The sequence below is a fragment of the Chlorocebus sabaeus genome, chromosome 8 (genome assembly GCF_047675955.1).
Source record: "Chlorocebus sabaeus isolate Y175 chromosome 8, mChlSab1.0.hap1, whole genome shotgun sequence".
NCBI classification, from domain to species: Eukaryota; Metazoa; Chordata; class Mammalia; order Primates; family Cercopithecidae; genus Chlorocebus; species Chlorocebus sabaeus.
Window position 1 is genome coordinate 95,097,387 of NC_132911.1, and position 19,745 is coordinate 95,117,131.

At 34.7% G+C, this 19,745-nt stretch overlaps 1 protein-coding gene across 1 annotated transcript in view; it reads left to right on the forward strand.

Annotated features, from left to right (window-relative positions):
* The window catches only part of SLC26A7 (solute carrier family 26 member 7), a 143,236-nt gene that overhangs the window by 35,069 nt on the left and 88,422 nt on the right, over window positions 1-19,745 (forward strand). Inside the window, exons 3-4 of the mRNA XM_008001056.3 lie at window positions 3,652-3,762; window positions 10,068-10,240. Of these exons, the coding sequence (XP_007999247.1) occupies window positions 3,652-3,762; window positions 10,068-10,240 (284 nt within the window). The remainder of the gene's footprint in view (window positions 1-3,651; window positions 3,763-10,067; window positions 10,241-19,745) is intronic.

Sequence of the window (19,745 nt, forward strand, 5' to 3'; positions counted from 1 at the left end):
CTTTTGATGATTCCTAATACAAAATTTAAATGATATTATAGAGATTCAGGGATTATGAATTAGAAGTACAAAAGTTGCAATAATATTTAATATTTATTAAGAACAAGTGATTTGATCCTGTGCAGAAAGTAAGGTTGAACTCTCCAGCATCAAATGACCTCTTTCTTTCTGTCTCCCTCTAAAAATTGTCACCTAAATTAGTTGTGTAGGGTGTGTAGGGTGATCATAATAAAGTACCACAAACAGGGTGTCTTCCACCACAGGAACTTATTCTTGAGGCTAGAAGCCCAAAATTAAGGAGTTGACAGGTTTGGTTTCTTCCAAAGGCCATGAGGGGAAAATCTGTTCCATGCATCTTCTCTAGCTTCTGGTGGTTTGCTGGCAAGCTTTCATATTCTTTTGCATCTGGAAACAGCACCTCAATCTTCATATGATGTTCACATGCCTTCATTTTCATGTGGCATTCACACGACTTCATCGTCACCTGGTATTCACACGCCTTTGTCATCACGTGACATTCACACGCCTTCATCTTCACACGGCATTCACTTGCCTTCATCTTCACATGGCATTCACATGCCTTCATCGTCATGTGGCAGTCACATACCTTCATTGTCACGTGGCATTCACTTGCCTTCATAATCATGTGGCCTTCACATGCCTTCATCTTCACGTGGCCTTCACATGCCTTCATCTTCATGTGGCATTCACTTGCCTTCATCATCATGTGGCCTTCACACGCCTTAATCGTCATGTGGCATTCACATGCCTTCATCATCACGTGGCATTCACTTGCCTTCATCTTCACGTGGCGTTCACGTGCCTTCATCTTCACATGGCATTCACATGCCTTGATTGTCAAAGTCTTCTCATGACCATCCTTTTGTGACTGTATCAGCCTTACATTACCATTAAATAATTGTCCCTCTAAAAATAATCACCCATCTAAAGATTTCATCCATCCCCTCAGCCATCCTCTTTTGTGACAATTTAGCCTAACACTGTGTCTATTCCTTGATACTTTTGTTTTTGTTGCTTTTGCTCTTATCTAAATTAGATTATGTTACGAAAGTATCTGTCAGCATTTGCAGTATTTTTTCCCCAAAATAATAGCATTAGAGAGTTGTATTTTTGCTCTTATTTGAATTGAATGCCATGTTTCATTACAGAGAAAGTAGAGATAATTCTGCTAATTTGTTACCGACTTATTAAGATATTCACTATTTTGGGGGGACTTAACATATTTTAGCTTGTGTGAGTGTGTGTGTATGTGTGTGCACATGTGTATGTATGAGAGAGACTATGTATCCAGTTTATATCATGAACCAGCATAATAAATGAATCAGAAAAAGGAAACTTTATCCAGCTGTCTCTCCTTTTTTTGAGGTACTTCTGTGGGGGATGTTCTTGGGCCTTGAGGTTCTTATTTGTGGAAAGGATACTTGATGTTTTACAGTACTGTATATCTGAATTAGTTCATTCCTCCTGTGTTTTGACCATTGTTCATTGACACATTAACAGAGAAGAGGATTTACATTCCGGGTGAATGATATTGTTGTTTAAAGTAAAAGCTCAATATCTGTGTAATACGAGATAAAAGAAATGTCTACATGATTTCTGGTCTTGAATGTCGTTCTAGTAGAATCTCCTGACATAATATTTTGTATTTAATTTACAAGTCTAGGGATCGTTGAAAAATTAAATATATTTTACATGATTATTCCCATTTTAATTTGACAGAAATGTGAGATCTGGGAAAATCCAGTTTTTAAACTAAGTTTGTTATGGATTTTATTTGGGGTAAACACGGAGAGAGATGAGTGTTATTGTAATAAGGCAGGCAGATAAACAGGAGGTAGCTATTCACGCTATTCACAGAGTAAGATAAGAGGATCCAGCCACTTCCAGCTTTCTGTTACATTTACCTGTTGCAAGCAGAGCAGCCAAATGGCTCTACCTCTGAACAATTTTGATCCTGTCAGTGTTGACCACAGTTATCAGAATGTAGTGACCATATGATTAATCCAGGAGCTTTTGCTCAATATGCCTTTCTTCCCCACCACTGATTTAGTCGATCTGTGTGATCTTGTAAAATGTGGGCTACATTTTTTTTGTTACTCAGGAACACTCTGCATTTATGTCTCTTAATAGATAACTTTTTATCAGGTAACTTATTCTGAAAAATGGATGAGAAAAAGTTGTTTTCTAGCTTTTCATATGGCTGATGTAAATAGTATATTTTACAAAGTTGCTTGCACTAAAAATGCCAAAAGGTGCTTCTTGGTAGAGATGGGGAATATTTAGCCTGCCAATGCTAACATATCTTCAAGACCTGCCCCTTAACACCATCCTTTCTACTTCTCACTGTGCCTTTATGAAATTCTAGAACAGCCTCTGCCACTGACTCTTCTATAATCACTTTATCATATTTTCACCAGCCTATAGGAATATATTACCAGCAAACAAGCAACCCAGATGGTTTTTAAAAAGAAGAAAGGAGTGGTCATTAGTTGACTTTTCATATATTTTAAATGCAGCAAAAATGGCTTCTACTGCTTGAAAAATATCTGAAAGATAACTACGGAGCTTATTAAGAAGGGGATTTCATTTAATTTAAAAATGATAAAAGTTCAACAGTAAAAATTATTGATATTAGAATCAGCCAGGCTTTATGGTGTGAATAATTACCTGGCCTCATATTCAGAGACTCCAGAATCTAATGCCTCCTCCATTCTCAAGTGCCTTTGTAATATGTAAAGTCCTTTATGCCCAATTTAACTGAAACATTTGAATGAATTTGTCGTTCCAAGGACCAGCCACAATCCAGATAATTTTATGAATTCATAGATATTTTGGTCACATTTAAACCATCAGTGGTCATTAAGACATGTCTAAGAACATTTTCTTTGTGCATGTTCCATAACAACTCTGTAGGCAATAGTATCTACAAGGAATAAAGATGAACAGTTGTGAATTATTTCTTACTCCTTGAATAAGAAAAGTTTATTTCTTTTTCCACTCAGATACTGTACCTGAAATATAAGCCAAGGTCCAGTTAGTTGGGAAGCACATGAGTTTATACATCGGCCCTACCTCTGTGACACACAGTCCCAGACTGGTTGTGCATCTGGCCAACCAGCCAATGTTGAGTATGCATTCATTTTTTCCAGCCCTAGTTCCCATTCCATTTCAGGCTTCTCATCTGTCAGGAGTAAAGCTTCTAGTCTCGCCTATCTTACAGATGCTATTGTGCAAATAAAATTATATATGTGAAATGCTTCTAAAATTTTAATGTGCCTGGAGATATTTTACAATGTTACTGTCAAACCTACCATTTAACAGGAAGACACTCTGAACCACTGTTTTTTTGTTTTTGTTTTTGTTTTTTGTTTTGTTTTGTTTTTTCTTTGTAGACATCTCTGCAATCAAAGGAAAAAGCATTCGTCCAAAAATAATGGTTTTTGGAATTACAAAAATGAATTAAGGAGGGAATTTTCTTTTATTTAGGGCAATAATGCTAGTCTCTTGTTGAGCAAGTAGAATAAAGTATGATTCATTTTGTCTATAAGTAAACTAACACCTATTCTATTGTGTAACAGACTGTGTCTTGGGGTTATAAGCTGGTTCTAATTACCCTAGTCTTCTTCACAGGATTGGCCTTTGCTGTTCTCTCATCTGTGCACCCAGTGTTTGGTTTATATGGGTCTCTGTTTCCTGCCATAATTTATGCCATATTTGGAATGGGACGTCATGTTGCCACAGGTAATAATTCCTATGTTTATGCTTCTAATATTACTCGCAAAAGAGACTTAGTGATTATTACTGATTATATCTCCTTAGTAGTGTTACCATCACTGCTGAAAACCTCAGCAAATATTAGAGTAAGATATTTACTCTCCATGCATCAGATAGTCAATATACCCTGTGGTTTATTGCTATATTACTGTATAGCCAAAGTTATTGCTAAGGATTCTTTGCATTTTTGAGTTGCAAAGATTCCACAAAAGAAGGGAAATGAGGCATGGTAGTATGCGCCTGTAGTCCCAGCTACTCGGGAGGCTGAGGCAGGAGAACTGCTTGAACTTAGGAGGCAGAGGTCGCAGTGAACCAAGATAGCACCACTGCCCTCCAGCCTGAGTGACAGAGTAAGACTCTGTCTCAAAAAAATAAATAAATAAAAATAAAAATAAGAAGAGAAATGTTATGAATTTACAATGAAATGAGAGAAAAATTTAGCTACTCAAAAAACAGTGAAAAATATTTTACATGTATTTGATATGTGGACTAAATGATGATATTTTAGGTTTATTCCAGGCTAGTTTATGCAATGCTGTTTACTTGGTGTAACTCTTACCTTACCTACCTCTATATTACCAAATAAAATATGAATGGTGATTTGGTATTAGATAAACCTGGGTACATGCCTTATTTGTTGTTTGCTATTTACATGGTCTTAGGCAAAAATTTAAGCTCCATTGCAGCTTTCTTGATAGTAAAATTACCTTCCAAATTCTAATGATTATAGTAAGAACTAGATAATTGATATACAGTGTCTAATTTAGTACTTGCTACATAATAAGATTTAATAAAGTTAGCTATTACTATTACAAAATGGTATCTTAGTCTTAACTATTTAGGAAATCATAAAATAATTTTAACTAGAAATATCTATAGAGACATTTCTATTTATTTGGGGATTATGTGATCTCAGCCTCTGAGTTAACATTTTGTGACCATTTCTTCAATGGTCAATTTGCATTATTGATTGTATCAGTTTCCTGTTGCTGCTGTAACAAATTACTGTAAGTTTGGTCTTTAAAACAAAATACAGGTATTATTCTACAGTTTGGAGCTCTGAAGACTGAAATGATATTCACAGGGTTAAAACTAAGGGGTCGGCCGGGCGCGGTGGCTCAAGCCTGTAATCCCAGCACTTTGGGAGGCCGAGACGGGTGGATCACGAGGTCAGGAGATCAAGACCATCCTGGCTAACCCGGTGAAGAAACCCCGTCTCTACTAAAAAATACAAAAAAATCTAGCCGGGCGAGGTGGCGGGCGCCTGTAGTCCCAGCTACTTGGGAGTCTTGAGGCAGGAGAATGGCGTGAACCCGGGAGGCGGAGCTTGCAGTGAGCTGAGATCCGGCCACTGCACTCCAGCCTGGGCGACAGAGCGAGACTCCGCCTCAAAAACAAACAAACAAACAAACAAACAAAAAAAACAACTAAGGGGTCAGCAGAGCTGCGTTTCTTTCTTGGGGGCTCAAGGGCAATCCATTTTCTTGACTTTTCTAGTTTCTAGAGGCTCCCTGCATGCTTTGGCTCATGGACCGTTCAACCATCTTCAAAGCCAGCAGTATTGCATCTTCAAATTCTCTTTGACTCTGATCTTTTGCCTCCATTTTCCACGTTTAAAGGACCCTTGTGATTACATTAGGCACACCTGCATAATCCAGGATGCTCTTCTTATATTAAGATTAGCTGCTTAGCAACTTTAATTTTATCTGCAATGTTAATTCTCTCTTACCATATGGCATAACACATTCAGAGGTTCTGGGGATTAAGATGTGAACATATTTGAGAGGTCATAATTCTGCCTACCACATTGATACATATATTTTCTGTTAACATAACATTTTATTTATGTAGATTTGGCTTTTTAGATCAATTAATTTTGTTATGAGGGAAGGACCAACATTTATCAATCACTTACAACATTGCTGCCTAAAGTGTGGCTCATGAACCAGTAGGTTCAGCGTTATGTGGGAGCTTGTTAAAAGTGCAAAGCCTTTATTTCTGTGCCAGGCCTACTGAATCAGAGTCAGCATTTTCATAAGGTCTCTGTTTTATTTATGCATGTAATCTGTAGGTAACATATTATAGTATATATATGTATTTATATGTTTATGCATATTCGTGTATGTAGATATATTTAAGTTTGAGAACCATGGATGTTCTATTTATTAGGTGCTTTATTAAGAGCTTTACATATGTTATTTTGTTTTGTTCTAGCAGAAGCCTTTTAAATAGAGATTATTACCTTTACATTGCAGATGAAAAGAAAACACTAAAATTCAGAAAGTTTCTGTGAGATCACAGATTAAAAGTCACAGGTGCATGGATTAAAACCCAGGTGTGACCAAATCTAAAGCACAAGCTTTTAACTTTACAACCCACTGTTCAAGAATAAGCTTTTCTTCTCTGCAAAAAATAGAAAAGCATAATAATTAATTATAAATTATTAAAGCCTATTTTTTCAATTATCTTGTTCCCTAATTTCCTAACGATTTGTTTTCATTTTTGAAAACATTTAAATATATATATTCTTAGCAATAAAAAAGATTGTTTTAATACTGACCTCTGAAAACATTTTCTCTGTGAAACCCAAGATAAAAGAAAAAGGCAAAACAAGTTTGTCCAATACAATGTAATTGCTTTAAGAAAACAAAAATACACAATTTGAACATACTTAAATACACACTTACACAAAATGTTCTATGTCCTAAGAAATCAGTGTAAACATTTTACAGATATTTCATGCATTATTTTGAAATTACCATTTACATAAGAGTCTGTATTTAACAAATTATGAACAGCTATCAGAATCTTATAGTCTACTTGATAAATAATATGCATTTCAAAATCTACAAAATTTACAGCCTTAACTGTAGTCATTCAACATTAAAGCCAGAGACTAATTCTGATTTCCCTTCTGTTAAGTCGAATGGGCTACGACACAATAATGCTAAAGACATTTTATTTCCGCATTTGTACTTCACCAAAGACAGCCAGTTAGACCTTCTTGTTTGTTTTTTATCCCAGTTTTTTGGATTCTTTGGGTCACTAAAAAATAAATGATAATTTTCCCTTATTTTGCAACATATATACATCAGGGAAAATAGACTATTTTTGACGTTCCTTTAATCTTGGACATATTGGACATATGGGCTGAGTGTCACCAGTAAGTTCCTGCAAATTAATATACAGAACATACTTCTCTTTTAAATAATTTAATTTTGATGCATATGCATCCCACTTCCACAGTATTATTAAGATATTGATGTCACTTTCTTGAAGAAGAATCGCTTTATTTGGGATTTTGCCTTTAATTTAGGTGGCTGGAATGCAATGCTGACTTACTAAATACAATAATAAATTATGTTAAAGACATCTTTAAAAGTAAACTATTCATAAAATCAGAGTATAAAGATGTGAAACATGCTGTTTTGCTCAACAATGTGAACTTTCTTATTTTAATGTAAAATAGTTTTTTTTTTAAAAAAGGAATAAATCCATTGATTACTTTTTGTGCCTTGCAAAGAACATATATTGGAATAAATACACAAGAGTACAAAACCTGGATATTAATCCAATGGAAACAGCATTACTGTACAGAACCAATATGTGACAATTGGTAGGATAATCTTAAACTTTCTCTAAATTAGGGAAATTTATTTAAAGAGCAAAGTTTAACAATTTAGAGAGGCTATTGTGAAGACTGTATAAGGTACTTTTCAGAAGAAAAAAAAACAGTTATTTACTGATGGATTACAATATGATAGGACTTGGGGTAGTGTTTTTTAAAATATGAAATCTCATTTATTCTCTACCAAAATTTTGTAACTAGCTATTTTATCATCATTTTACAAATAAGGAAGCTGAGAGAGGTTGGGTAACTTGACCAGGATCACAGGTTCATATTAAGTAGAACTGGGATTCGAACTTGGGTCTGTTTAACTCTAGGGATCATAGTCACTTCCTGTGAGACCCTGTGACCCACAGTACTATTGAGCTATCAGGTAGAAGTAGTGGTATATAAGGGTACCACTAATAGGCTGAAAGCCTAATCAGGGTAAAAAGTTGAGCAAATGAGGCAAGAATAGAGAATTAGTAGGGAGGAGACAAAGACAAAGGGGAGACCTGTAAATAGATAATATAGAATGTCATCCACAACAGCCACACATATTCACTGGCAGTCCCACTTCCCTTGATTGTCCTTCACTACCTCAGAAACAGCAAAGCATTATCCTTGCTGAAGAGCCAGTACTCCCATGTCCATACTGGTGTGGACATGTCCTCGCCATTGCTGTACCCGTTGCTGGCAAGTCCTCTGTCTGGAGATGTTTTTGAAATTGACTCACACACAGATGAAACTTCCTTTTGTTCGCCTAACAAAGCCTTTTAGGTGGCTTTCTCTTTTACCATTTGATTCCCTCCCATCTTCCTCCAAATCCCAGGAAAAACAGGTCTAAAATAAAAAATTAACTCGTCTATATGTTTTTAAAAAATTCTGTAGTCATTTGTTCAGTGGCTTTTGTACAAAACATTTTGCTCTGTGCTCTAGGAGATTTAAACACCAAAAGACAAACTCCTTTACTCTCAGAAGTATCTGATTTGATCTCTGGAGCATCATGTTGTAACATACCCTCAAAAATATGTCCTATCAAGACCAGATTCTATGGTGAATGTTCTCTACTTGGTGTTTCCCATCCTGGGTGCTAGAATCTTATTTCTAAAAATCAGGTGTATTACATTAGTTTCTTGATGTACTCTTAATTTAGTACTCTATGATAAGGACAGTGGTCATGATTTATTGATGATTTATTGAGAATGACTTATCTCATTAAGAGAATGTTATTCAATCTGTTGTCTGTATTTATGTACCACCAACTCTATGGAACAGAGAAAAGCATACAATATAGACCATAACAGAGCATGCTGACTTTAGTCTTATTAATAATTATATGAATAGCTACCATTTATCAGGGGTTAACTACATGTCATCTTCTATGATATGTGCTATATTACATTATTTAAGCCTCATAACAATCCCATTGGGTGAGAAATGCTGTTAATAGACAAAAAGATTGAGGTGACAGTTCTGGGATTTTAGGCCAAGTTTTTTGGAGGCCACAATCATCGTGTTTTTCTGAATCCATAGCAGGTACCGCCTCTCTTATCTAGTAAAACCAAGGATTGGCTGTGTTGAATTTCCAATGAGACCTGTTTCTGTTTGACTCATATCTCTCTTGCCTTATGCTGCTTTGTGCATGGTTTGTGTTGGGATGTCTACATGTTGAACAGTCCCTTTTCACGAAGTCTCACTTATGACCTGAAGCAAAGTAAGACCTTGAAGTAATGAGAGTAAATGTTTGCACAATGCTGCAGTTTATTTCTATAACCCAAATTCGCCAACCCCTCTTTGAGAGAATCAGCATTTCCATGTTCACAAGGCTGCATTCTCAGGCATACTGTGCCAAGATGAAGGCTTCAGAACTCTTGGCAGGAACAGGGGAACACACTGAAAATCATCCCATACATGTGCAAGGCCATGGCAATTCTTGGGGAATACCACTAAGCCTAATCTAAAAACAGTAGACAGAAATGGTGTGTTTAATTATTTTATGGGCCACAATATGTTGTTATACGATAATAAAAATTTGAGACCACAGAGGGTGAAAAGATTAAGCCTAGTTGAAAAGATCTGGGATGAATCCTTATTATATATGGGATTTGAGCCAGACCTTGAAAAACAAGTAGGATTTGCACAGGTAGAATGAAGAAACAAACATTTCAGGGAAAAGGCTGAATTTACTGAGGTTTTCATACCTATCATCTCATTTATACTCCCCTTAGACCCTGAAATGTAGGTATTAGTACTCCCACTTTATGGATGAGACCATTTATATCCAGTGTAATGTGCTTTCGGTTACATTATTTGTAAATTGAGAGTTGAATTTAAATCCAGGCCGTCATCTTATTTCCTGTCCCAGGACATTCTTTATGCCAGTCTGCAGAGAGGTGGGAAAATGTCTGAGCCAGGTGAGAATAGCAAACAGATGAGTGGCTGTAGGTTGAATGAATAAGCATATGTGGAGGTAAGTTTCTGTTTCATCCATGGAGAGAGGTGAAGAGTGGAGAAGCAAGGGCACAGAGGAGAGGAAAGTGTTTCTAACAGATTTGTTTGGTTTCACAATGTAGCTTCAACTTTAATGACAGAATCCCGCAATTTTTATTGAGTCTTTTAACCGAATTACTAACAGAAGATTCCCCACACCACTTGGTTTCAGGCACCTTTGCCTTGACATCTTTGATATCAGCCAATGCCGTGGAACGGATTGTCCCTCAGAACATCCAGAATCTCACCACACAGAGTAACACAAGCGTGCTGGGCTTATCCGACTTTGAAATGCAAAGGATCCACGTTGCTGTAGCAGTTTCCTTCTTGGGAGGTGTGATTCAGGTAAGTGATACTGACACTTGAGCACAAAGAAAGGGACACAGTGGCAAAGGGAAGGCAATTGGTGTTTTATTTTTATTCTTGTTCATGAATTTGTCTTTCCAGATGGATAAAGGCCTGATGTGTTTTATCATGATGGAAATGCTGTTTAGAGTCATTACTGTGTAAATGCTGGTTGAATGAATGAACTAGAATCAATAAATTGAAGTTACACAGGAACAGTTTTTGGTCTTTTAAAAATGAACTTTCTAAAAAATGTTTTAGAAAATGAAATGAGCTTCCTTGTAAGGAAATGAGGCAATCCCTGTGTCCACATAGTGACTAGGTCATCACTATAAGGGAAGGTTATAGGAAAAATTCCTGCAATGGGAAGGAGATGTCACCAGATCTCTAGTGTCCTTTCCAGTTTTCAGATTTTATGATGTTGTTGCCTACACAGTAACAAATGGTACTTGGTTTATGTCATATGTTTGCTGATCTGAGGTCACTGGACTCAGATCTGTACCACCAGCATCATGTTGCTACCAAGATTGCTACAGTCTATTTCTTCAAAATATCAGAATATGTAATTTGATGTTTCTAATCAGTTGTCAAAATTAGAAAGCCCAGAGGTGACTATAAAATAAATGTAGACAGGCACTGAATATTAGATATGGAATTGCCTGTTTGATAGCCATTTTCGCTTACTTTCTCATGGTCAACTGAATTACACATGCATAAACTTCTTGGGTGGCTGTGTTTTGGGTTGGGAGACTCTATTTTGCACTGTAACATTATTTACAAGGTCAAAGATCTTGTAAATACCCAGAAGGGAGAAAAACAGTTGATGATTGGCTAGAATTAGATGGTAAGAGAAAACATGTGACCTAGAGGAAAGGAAGCATTAAAATTCTTAGAGTTACATTGCCTTCTAGCTATATGAAAAGGCCAAAGGAATTAAGGATGTAAAATGAAATAAGGATAAGAACTCATGTCTTCATAGTGCTTGAGAGAAACAGACCAACCATTTGAATGGCAGCTCATTTGCCTAGGAGACTGACCAGACTGGTAGACCAATCAGTATTTTCTATGGCTTGTATCTGAGCTATCATAAAATAAAAACTAGTTGCTTGGGTACCCTGTAACTTTTGGTTTATTTTTCCAACCATGGATGATGTCAACCTATTCTGAGGCTTGCACAGGTAGGCTTAGTGGTTTTTCCTCCTTGCCTGGCCTGTATGAGGTTCTCTAAGATCTGTCATCTATCTCCATCTTAGAAATAATCAGCCCTGTGAACTGGTAGATCAAACATGGATACATTGCCTTGGATTTGGCATATGTTTTCCTTAATTTCTATTCATTTAAAATAAAAAAATCTTTGTATTAACATTGCAAAGATAATATTGTGTCTCTTTTCTGTCCCTCTATTTTTTCACTCATATTTCTCTTTGAATTTATGGTTTTTACTAGAGTTGTATATTCTCTTACTCTACAAAGCATGAAACAAGTAGTTTTAGGTTATTTAATAGTGTAGTACTAGTTTTAGGTATATGTTAGTATAGTAAAAATCTAAGAGTATACATAATTAGCAGTAAGACCCAGCAACCTTCTACTTAGTCTCATTTTAACCATCTTCTGAAAGTTTGAAACATACATCAGGTATTCTGTTATTATCTAGTATATTTGGATTATGACTTAAAATGATAACATCTAAAAGTCAAAGCCAGGATTCTAACATAAAAAGTATATGTCTCATTTCCCCAAAGGAAACTCCCTAGAATTGTAAGAGCAAAGTAGAATATTATTAAAGATAATAAAAATAATATTGTTTTCATGGCCTTTTATTACATGTAAAATCAGATTCAGAGAGTTGCATATTTTCTCTTATAACTTCATCAAACATCTGCTTTTCTTCCTCTTTAGCTCTGATCTTGGATATGTGACTTAAGTTTTAGCCAAATTTTAAGCAGATGGCTGGACTTTATTTGACCTCCAAACTCATCTTTCCATTGTCAACTAGAAACTTCAAGAGTTCTGCATCTTTGGGATTTAGCTGATCAGTCATTTTTCCTTTTATTACATCAGATTTGAAACCCACTGAATCAAAGTATCCAGTTTCTACAAACATATGAAGTGTGTGTTTGCCTTGTTTTATTTATTTGTGTATTGTTTTGATTTTGCTTGCATATTATTTGGTTTCAGGTTGATTTTTTTCCCTCTGAAGATCCAGCTGACAGAATTATTTAGGTTAATAAGATTATATTGTTACAGTGTCTGAAACAATCATGTCTGATCTGATTCACAGTTAGAAATGCTCTCAGCTGCAAGGAACAGAGAACCCTGCTACTGGAGGCTTATACCATAAAGATATTTATTGCTTCTTGTATTACAGGAAGTTATAGAATTAAGTTCTGGACGGGCTTTGGTGTCTGGCAACACATTCAATTGATGAACTAATCTGCTTTCTGTTATTACATAATAAGGGCTCTGTGACTTATTGGGTGTGTGTTTTTTTTTTTTTTCTTTCTCTTCTTGTAACTGACAAGTAAGTTTCTCCCCATAAAGTGTAGCTTGTATTTGTCTAATTTTCCCCACACAAAACCCTTTCTCTACTTCTTTACTTGACTTATATTCTTTAATATTATTTTGATGATTCTAGTATATCTATCTCTTTAATTTTAATTTATGCATTTTTAGAAGAAAGAATAGCATAGAACAATAAAGGAATTGGAGTGAAACTAAAATGTATACTTATAGCAAACTGTCTTCATTATATAAAATTTTTGATTTTAGTTTGCTCTTTGCCTTTTTTTTTGCTTTTCCTCTAATGTTTTGTAAGTCTATAATATTTTAGTTTGTTTTCTATGTAAGACATTATTTAAAGAACAAAGTTCTTGAGGGTATTAATACTATCTTAATGCATTTTAAAGTCATCATTATACCTAGCATAGAACTCTACATAGTAGATTCTCGGAAAACTTGTTGAATGAAAAAACGAATGATCTGGTATCTGATTGTGGTTTTGATTTGCATTTCTCTGATGGCCAGTGATGATGAGCATTTTTTCATGTGTCTGTTGGCTGTATGAATGTCTTTTATTGAGAAATATCTGTTCATATCCTTTGCCCACTTTTTGATGGGGTTGTTTTTTTCTTGTAAATTTGTTTGAGTTCTTTGTAGGTTCTGGATAATAGCCCTTTGTCAGATGAGTAGATTGCAAAAATTTTCTCCCATTCACACCAGTTAGAATGGCGATCATTAAAAAGTCAGGAAACAACAGGTGCTGGAGAGGATGTGGAGAAATAGGAACACTTTTACACTGTTGGTGGGATTGTAAACTAGTTCAACTATTATGGAAAACAATATGGCAATTCCTCAAGGATCTAGAACTAGAAGTACCATATGACTCAGCCATCCCATTACTGGCTATATACCCAAAGGATTATAAATCATGCTGCTATAAAGACACATGCACACGTATGTTTAGTGCAGCACTATTCACAATAGCAAAGACTTGGAATCAACCCAAATGTCCATCAGTGACAGACTGGATTAAGAAAATGTAGCATATATACAACATGGAATACTATGCAGCCATAAAAAAGCATGAGTTTGTGTCCTTTGTAGGGACATGGATGCAGCTGGAAACCATCATTCTCAGCAAACTATCACAAGAACAGAAAACCAAACACCGCATATTCTCACTCATAGGTAGGAACTGAACAATGAGATCACTTGGACTCGGGAAGGGGAACATCACACACCGGGGCCTATCACGGGGAGGGGGGAGGGGGGAGGGATTGCATTGGGAGTTATACCTGATGTAAATGACGAGTTGATGGGTGCTGACGAGTTGATGGGTGCAGCACACCAACATGGCACAAGTATACATATGTAACAAACCTGCATGTTATGCACATGTACCCTAGAACTTAAAGTATAATAATAATAATTTTAAAAAAATGAATGATCTATTCAGGAATCTGAAAACCAAGAAATAGCAAACATAATGCTAGGTAATAATTTAATGATTTTAAAATATAAACTGAGTCTGACATTTGTTAATTTCAATTATTATTGTAGCAAGATGGGACTGTAAAAAAAAAGGCACACTCAGAACTGTCACTTCCCTTCCCTATTATTGTTATGTAGGTATATATCTGGATTTTCATTTTGTTAGGAACATCTCTTCAAGGTGAATTCCTAGAATGAGATTACTGGGTCAAAAGGTAAATTCAAAACAAAAGCAAATACAGTTTTGTTAGACATTGTTAAAATCCCTGCCAAAGGGGTTGTGTCAGTTTACATTTCCACAGCAGTGTATGAGAGTGCCTCAGACTTACCAACAGAATGTGTTCTCAGCCTTTTCAAATTTAGTCAAGCAGGTGAAAATAGTATTCAAAGTAGTTTGAATTTCTTTAATTATGAGTGAGGTTCAACATCTTTTCGTATGTTTAACATCATTTTGTGCTAATTTTGTGAATTGTCTATTTATATCTGTCTCACATTAGCCCTTTTTCTGTGACAGATGTTGCAAGTATTTCCTTCTAATTTGGCAGTTGTACTTTGACTTTATTTTACTATGCAAATTAAAAAAATTATGTAGTCAAATTTATCAGTCGTTTCTTTTATTGCCCATTATTTTGAGTCAGTGTTAGCTCTTTCAACACTGAGTTTATGGAGAAAATCATCCATATTTTTTTTCTAGACTTCCATGATTTAAGTTCTTTTATTCTTTGTATATATAGATTCCCGATCATTGTAGAGTTTATGCTTGTGAATGGTGTGTGATACGGATATAATTTTATTTTTTTCTAAGTTGCTGTCTAGTTGTGCCAGCAACGTTTATTAAAAAGTCCATCTTTACCTCCATCACTTAAGATGCCACCATTGTCATTTCCATATGTACTTATATCAATTTTGGGACTTTCTTTGCTATTCTACTGTCTTTAAATCTATTCTTGTGAAAGTAGCATCCTGTTTTGCAGAGACTTTATAGAATGGTTTAATGTAGGGTAGGACTAGTCAACCTTTGTATTTTTAATTTTTGTGTGTCTTCTTGGCTATTCTTGCATGTTTGTTTTCCTTATGAATTTTAGCACAAACTTGCATAGCTGTATAAAAAGAAACTTGCTGATACTTTTATTGGGATTGTCTTAAACTGACATCTTTATGATGTTGATTTGTCCTGTCCTAGAACAGAGGATGCTTTTCATTTTGTTCAAATCTAATTTTGTGTTTTTCAGAATGTTTTAAAATTTTCCTCCTACAGGTTTTGCACATTTTTGTCAAATTTATTCCCACGTATTTAATCTTCTTTGTTGCTATTGTAAGTGGAGTTTTCTTTACCATTATGTCCTCCAGCTGGCTATTGTTCCTGTCTTTGAAAGCTATTGATTTTTGTATGTTAAATTTGTATCCTCATATCTTACTGAATTCTTTCAGCATTTGAATTAGTTTTATTTTTCATTAATTTGCTAGAATTTTTTAAGAGGTATTTTTACTTCTTTACAAAATCATATGGCTGGTGATTTCTCTAATCCAATTGTTTTGGGTTTTGCAACCTCTATTATAATGTTCGATAATCGTGAAAGTAGTGGGCATTCTTGCCCTTTCATGAGTTTACTTACAATGCCGTTAACATCTCCACAAATTATAATGCAGTCCTCATGAATAAAGTTTATATGTTTCGTCATGTTAAGAAATTATAAATTGTGTTCTATTTTTGTGCTTTTAATAGAAACTAGAAAAAATGTTGAATATTGCTGAAGCTTTTTCAGCATCTATAGACATAATCTTACTTTTATTCTCTCTAAACTGTTATTTATTATATTAATGGACTCCCTAATATTGAAACAACTTTAAATTGCAAGAATAAATTCCAGTTGGTCACGGTCTAATTTATTCTGAATGTGGTGTTGGATTCCTTTTATTAATTTTCTTCTTTAGTATTTTGCATCATTTTTCTTTAGTGGTACTGGTCTGTAGTTTTCTTTCTTGTAGTTTTCTTTTCTTTCTTTCTTTATCAAGTCTAAGTCTCAATGTTTTACTTTTTCTTAATGTCCTTTCTCAAAGCTTTTAAGCATGTATAGTACTTTTGGAATATCTAGTACTGGAGGTTTTGTAGAATTCCTCTGTAAAATAATCTGTTGCCTGGTGCTGTTTTGTAAGATAATTTCTTGATGATCTTCTCCAGTTTTTCCTACAAAAATTGATCAGTTTAAGCAGCCTAGTTCTAAACCAGAATTGGAAATCTTTATTTTATTGGAAAATTGTATTTTTTTCTAACTTTTCAAATTTATTTACATGTAGGTCTTTCATCTGTTGTAATTTAAAAAAATTGTTTCAATGTTTTACCCTTTGATATTTTCTATTTTTATATTTGTGCTTTTTCCTTTGTTCTTGATCCAGGTAGCTAGTGGTTTTTCTATTTTGTTACTTTTTTAAGAAAACCAGGATTTCGAAATAGTAGGTCTACTTTTTTCCCATTTCTATCTCTGCTTTTATCTTTATGATTTCCTTCCATTTACCATTATTTTATTGTTTGGTTGTTGCTCTTTTTCTACTTTTTCCATCTAGGAATTCAATTTATTTGTTTTATTTTTTTCATTTTTATTGATATAAACATTTAGTGCTCTGAATTTCTCTATGCTAATTGTTTGAAATGTATTCTGTTGATTTTCATATATGTTGTGTTTTGCTTCAATATTTTTTAGGAATAAAAATTCTGTGATTTCAGTTTGTATTTCCTCCTTTACCCAAAAATTAGGAGAAGAGATTTTAATTTTAGGTGGGTGAGGCTTTTTGCTTTTCAATTTTGTCAATAATTTCTAGTGTTATTTCATTGCAGTCAGGGAGTACTGTTTATAATAGTTTATGTTACCTAATTTACTAATGTTTTCCTTGTAACCTAATGTACGATTTTTTTTTTTTTTTTTTTTTGTGAGTGTTTCATGAGCACTTGAGAAAAAAGATATAGCCCTGATTATCAGAGTGTAAAGATCAGTATATAGCTATTAGGTTCTTCTTTGTTGATTATGATTATTCACTTTTTTCTTTTTGATCTTTCTTGTACTAACTGAGAAAGGTGTGTTCATTACTGTAGGCTGCCTTAACTAGAATAATGGTATTGTAGTGGTTTAATTATCTTTTAGGTGAGCTATAAATGTTTGCGTCATAAACATAAGACCACCCAATGTCTCTTACTCATTGGTCTTCAGACAAAATAAATACTTTCTGTCTCTTCTCTGTTACCATTTGATTTATATTGCTAATATAAACAAAATGCACTTATACAACAATAATGTAATGTGATAGTTTCTGTGTTGTACATTAGAGTGTGGACCTTTTAAAAACAGCGTTATTGAGGTGCAATTGCCATGCAATAAATTCTACATATTTAGAATGTTCAATTTGATGTTTTGACATATGTATATATTCATGAACCTATCATCAAGACAATAAAAATATCTGTAATTTCACAATTTTTTTCTTGACCTTTGTAGTCCCATTCCATTAGCTCCCCTCTTCACCTAACAGCAACCACTGATCTACTTTTTGTCACTATGAGTTAGTTTGCATTTTCTAGAATTTTACAAAAATGCATTTACTCTCCCTTCCCCCCCCCTTTTTTTTTTTTTTGGTCTGGTTTCTTTCACTCAGCAAAACTTCAATTGCTGTTTATATTGTAGATTTATTGCCATGGTTTTGTAACAGTAGCAACTCTTGTGATTAGAACTCATGCAATTTCTGACAGTTGATAATGCAGTGACTGAATTGACTGGTGTGATAATCTTATTGTTTCCAGTTCTACCATCTATTTCTAAGGCACATTGTCTCATAAGAAAGTCTTTTAGTGGAACTGATGCAGTTTTGTACATTAGTACTACTTTACACATAGAAAAGAAAATTTTTCTAGCTAAAAGCAGTAAAAACAGTAGCAGCTAAGAAAGGAATTGCTTGCACACTCACAATAATGAAATGTTAATTTCAGGACAAGGTGGAACCTTTTAAAGTGCCAGTATCGATAAGCATTTCTACGGGGGACACAAACACATAATAAAAGCCAATGCACTTTAAAAACTATTGTTCCCCTTTCCCTGCAGCTTTTATTATTCCCTGTGATGAGCAATTTGCATATTTGTTTTTCCAGGAGCTGAGAGGGGTCTGGGATTGTCCCTTGACCATTCACCTCTGGAAATTGTCTCAAGCTCTACTTTTCTGAAGGAGCCATAGGACAAGATTTCTGCCATGGGGAAATCTAGTTTGTCTTTTTGATTTTTCTTGCACTGAGAAAGGTGTGTTCATTACTGTAGGCTGCCTTCACTAGAATAATGATATTGTAGTGGTTTGGTTATCTTTAAGTCAGTTATATATGTTTGTGTCATAAACATATATTCAACAATTGTAAAAGTGTGGGGTGACACAAGGTGTGACGTTTAGTGACAAAGCCTTGTATTATGATACTAGTGCATTCTGGAGACACATGGTCTTACTCCTTCAAGGATGATAAAAAGACAACTGTAAACTAAATAGGAGATTCTTCAATTACTTTTGGTGTTGCATTTTCTTGCATGTTTCAAATAAGAGGATCAGGAGTATAGAAGGGATGCAGGATTTAAAACTAGTTTATTCTGCCTATTCAACACATCATACTTACTCTTCTCAGAAACATCATCAATTTCATTTTTTTGTAATGCAGGAGGAGGACAATCTGAAATCTCTTTTGATGATGTTTCACTGTTTTACAGCCATTACAGCAGAAAGTCATTACTCTGTTTAATCTAAATCTTTCCACCTGTGTTTGTATCTGGCAAAGCTAAGAAGTAATAAACTTAATCAAGTTAGAATTATGACATTCTTAAAATTATAAAAAAACTTTCCTCATGTACAAAAATAATTATATTTATTAGCCTAGTATTTGACAAGCTCTGTTCTAAGCTTACTACATGTATTCATATATTCAATCCTCATTAACATTTTAGGAAAAATTATTTAGGAATAATTCCCTATTATACAGATAGAGATACTGAAGGTAAACTAACTGATATTGTTTGGCTCTGTGTTGTCACCCACAACTCATGTTGGATTATAATCCCCAATGTTAAGAGAGGAACCTGGTGGGAAGGAATTGGATCATGGGGGCGGATTACTCCCTTGCTGTTCCTGTGATAGTGAGTTCCCATGAGATTTGGTTGTTCAAAAGTATGTGGCACTTACTCCTTCGTTCTCTCTCTCTCCTGCCACCATATGAAGACATACTTGCTTCCCCTTTGCCCTTTTGCCATCATTGTCAGTTTCCTGAGACCTCCTCAGCCATACTACCTATACAGCCTGTGGAACTGTGAGTCAACTAAACCTCTTTTCTTTATAAATTACCCAGTCTCAGGTAGTTCTTTACAGCAATGTGAGAACAGACTAATAGAGTGACTTATTTAGTATCTTGTAATTAGGAATTAGCACAGTAGGAGTCAGACTCCAATATACACTTTCTTAACTGCTGCTATGCAGATTTCTAAACTAGTGTTGA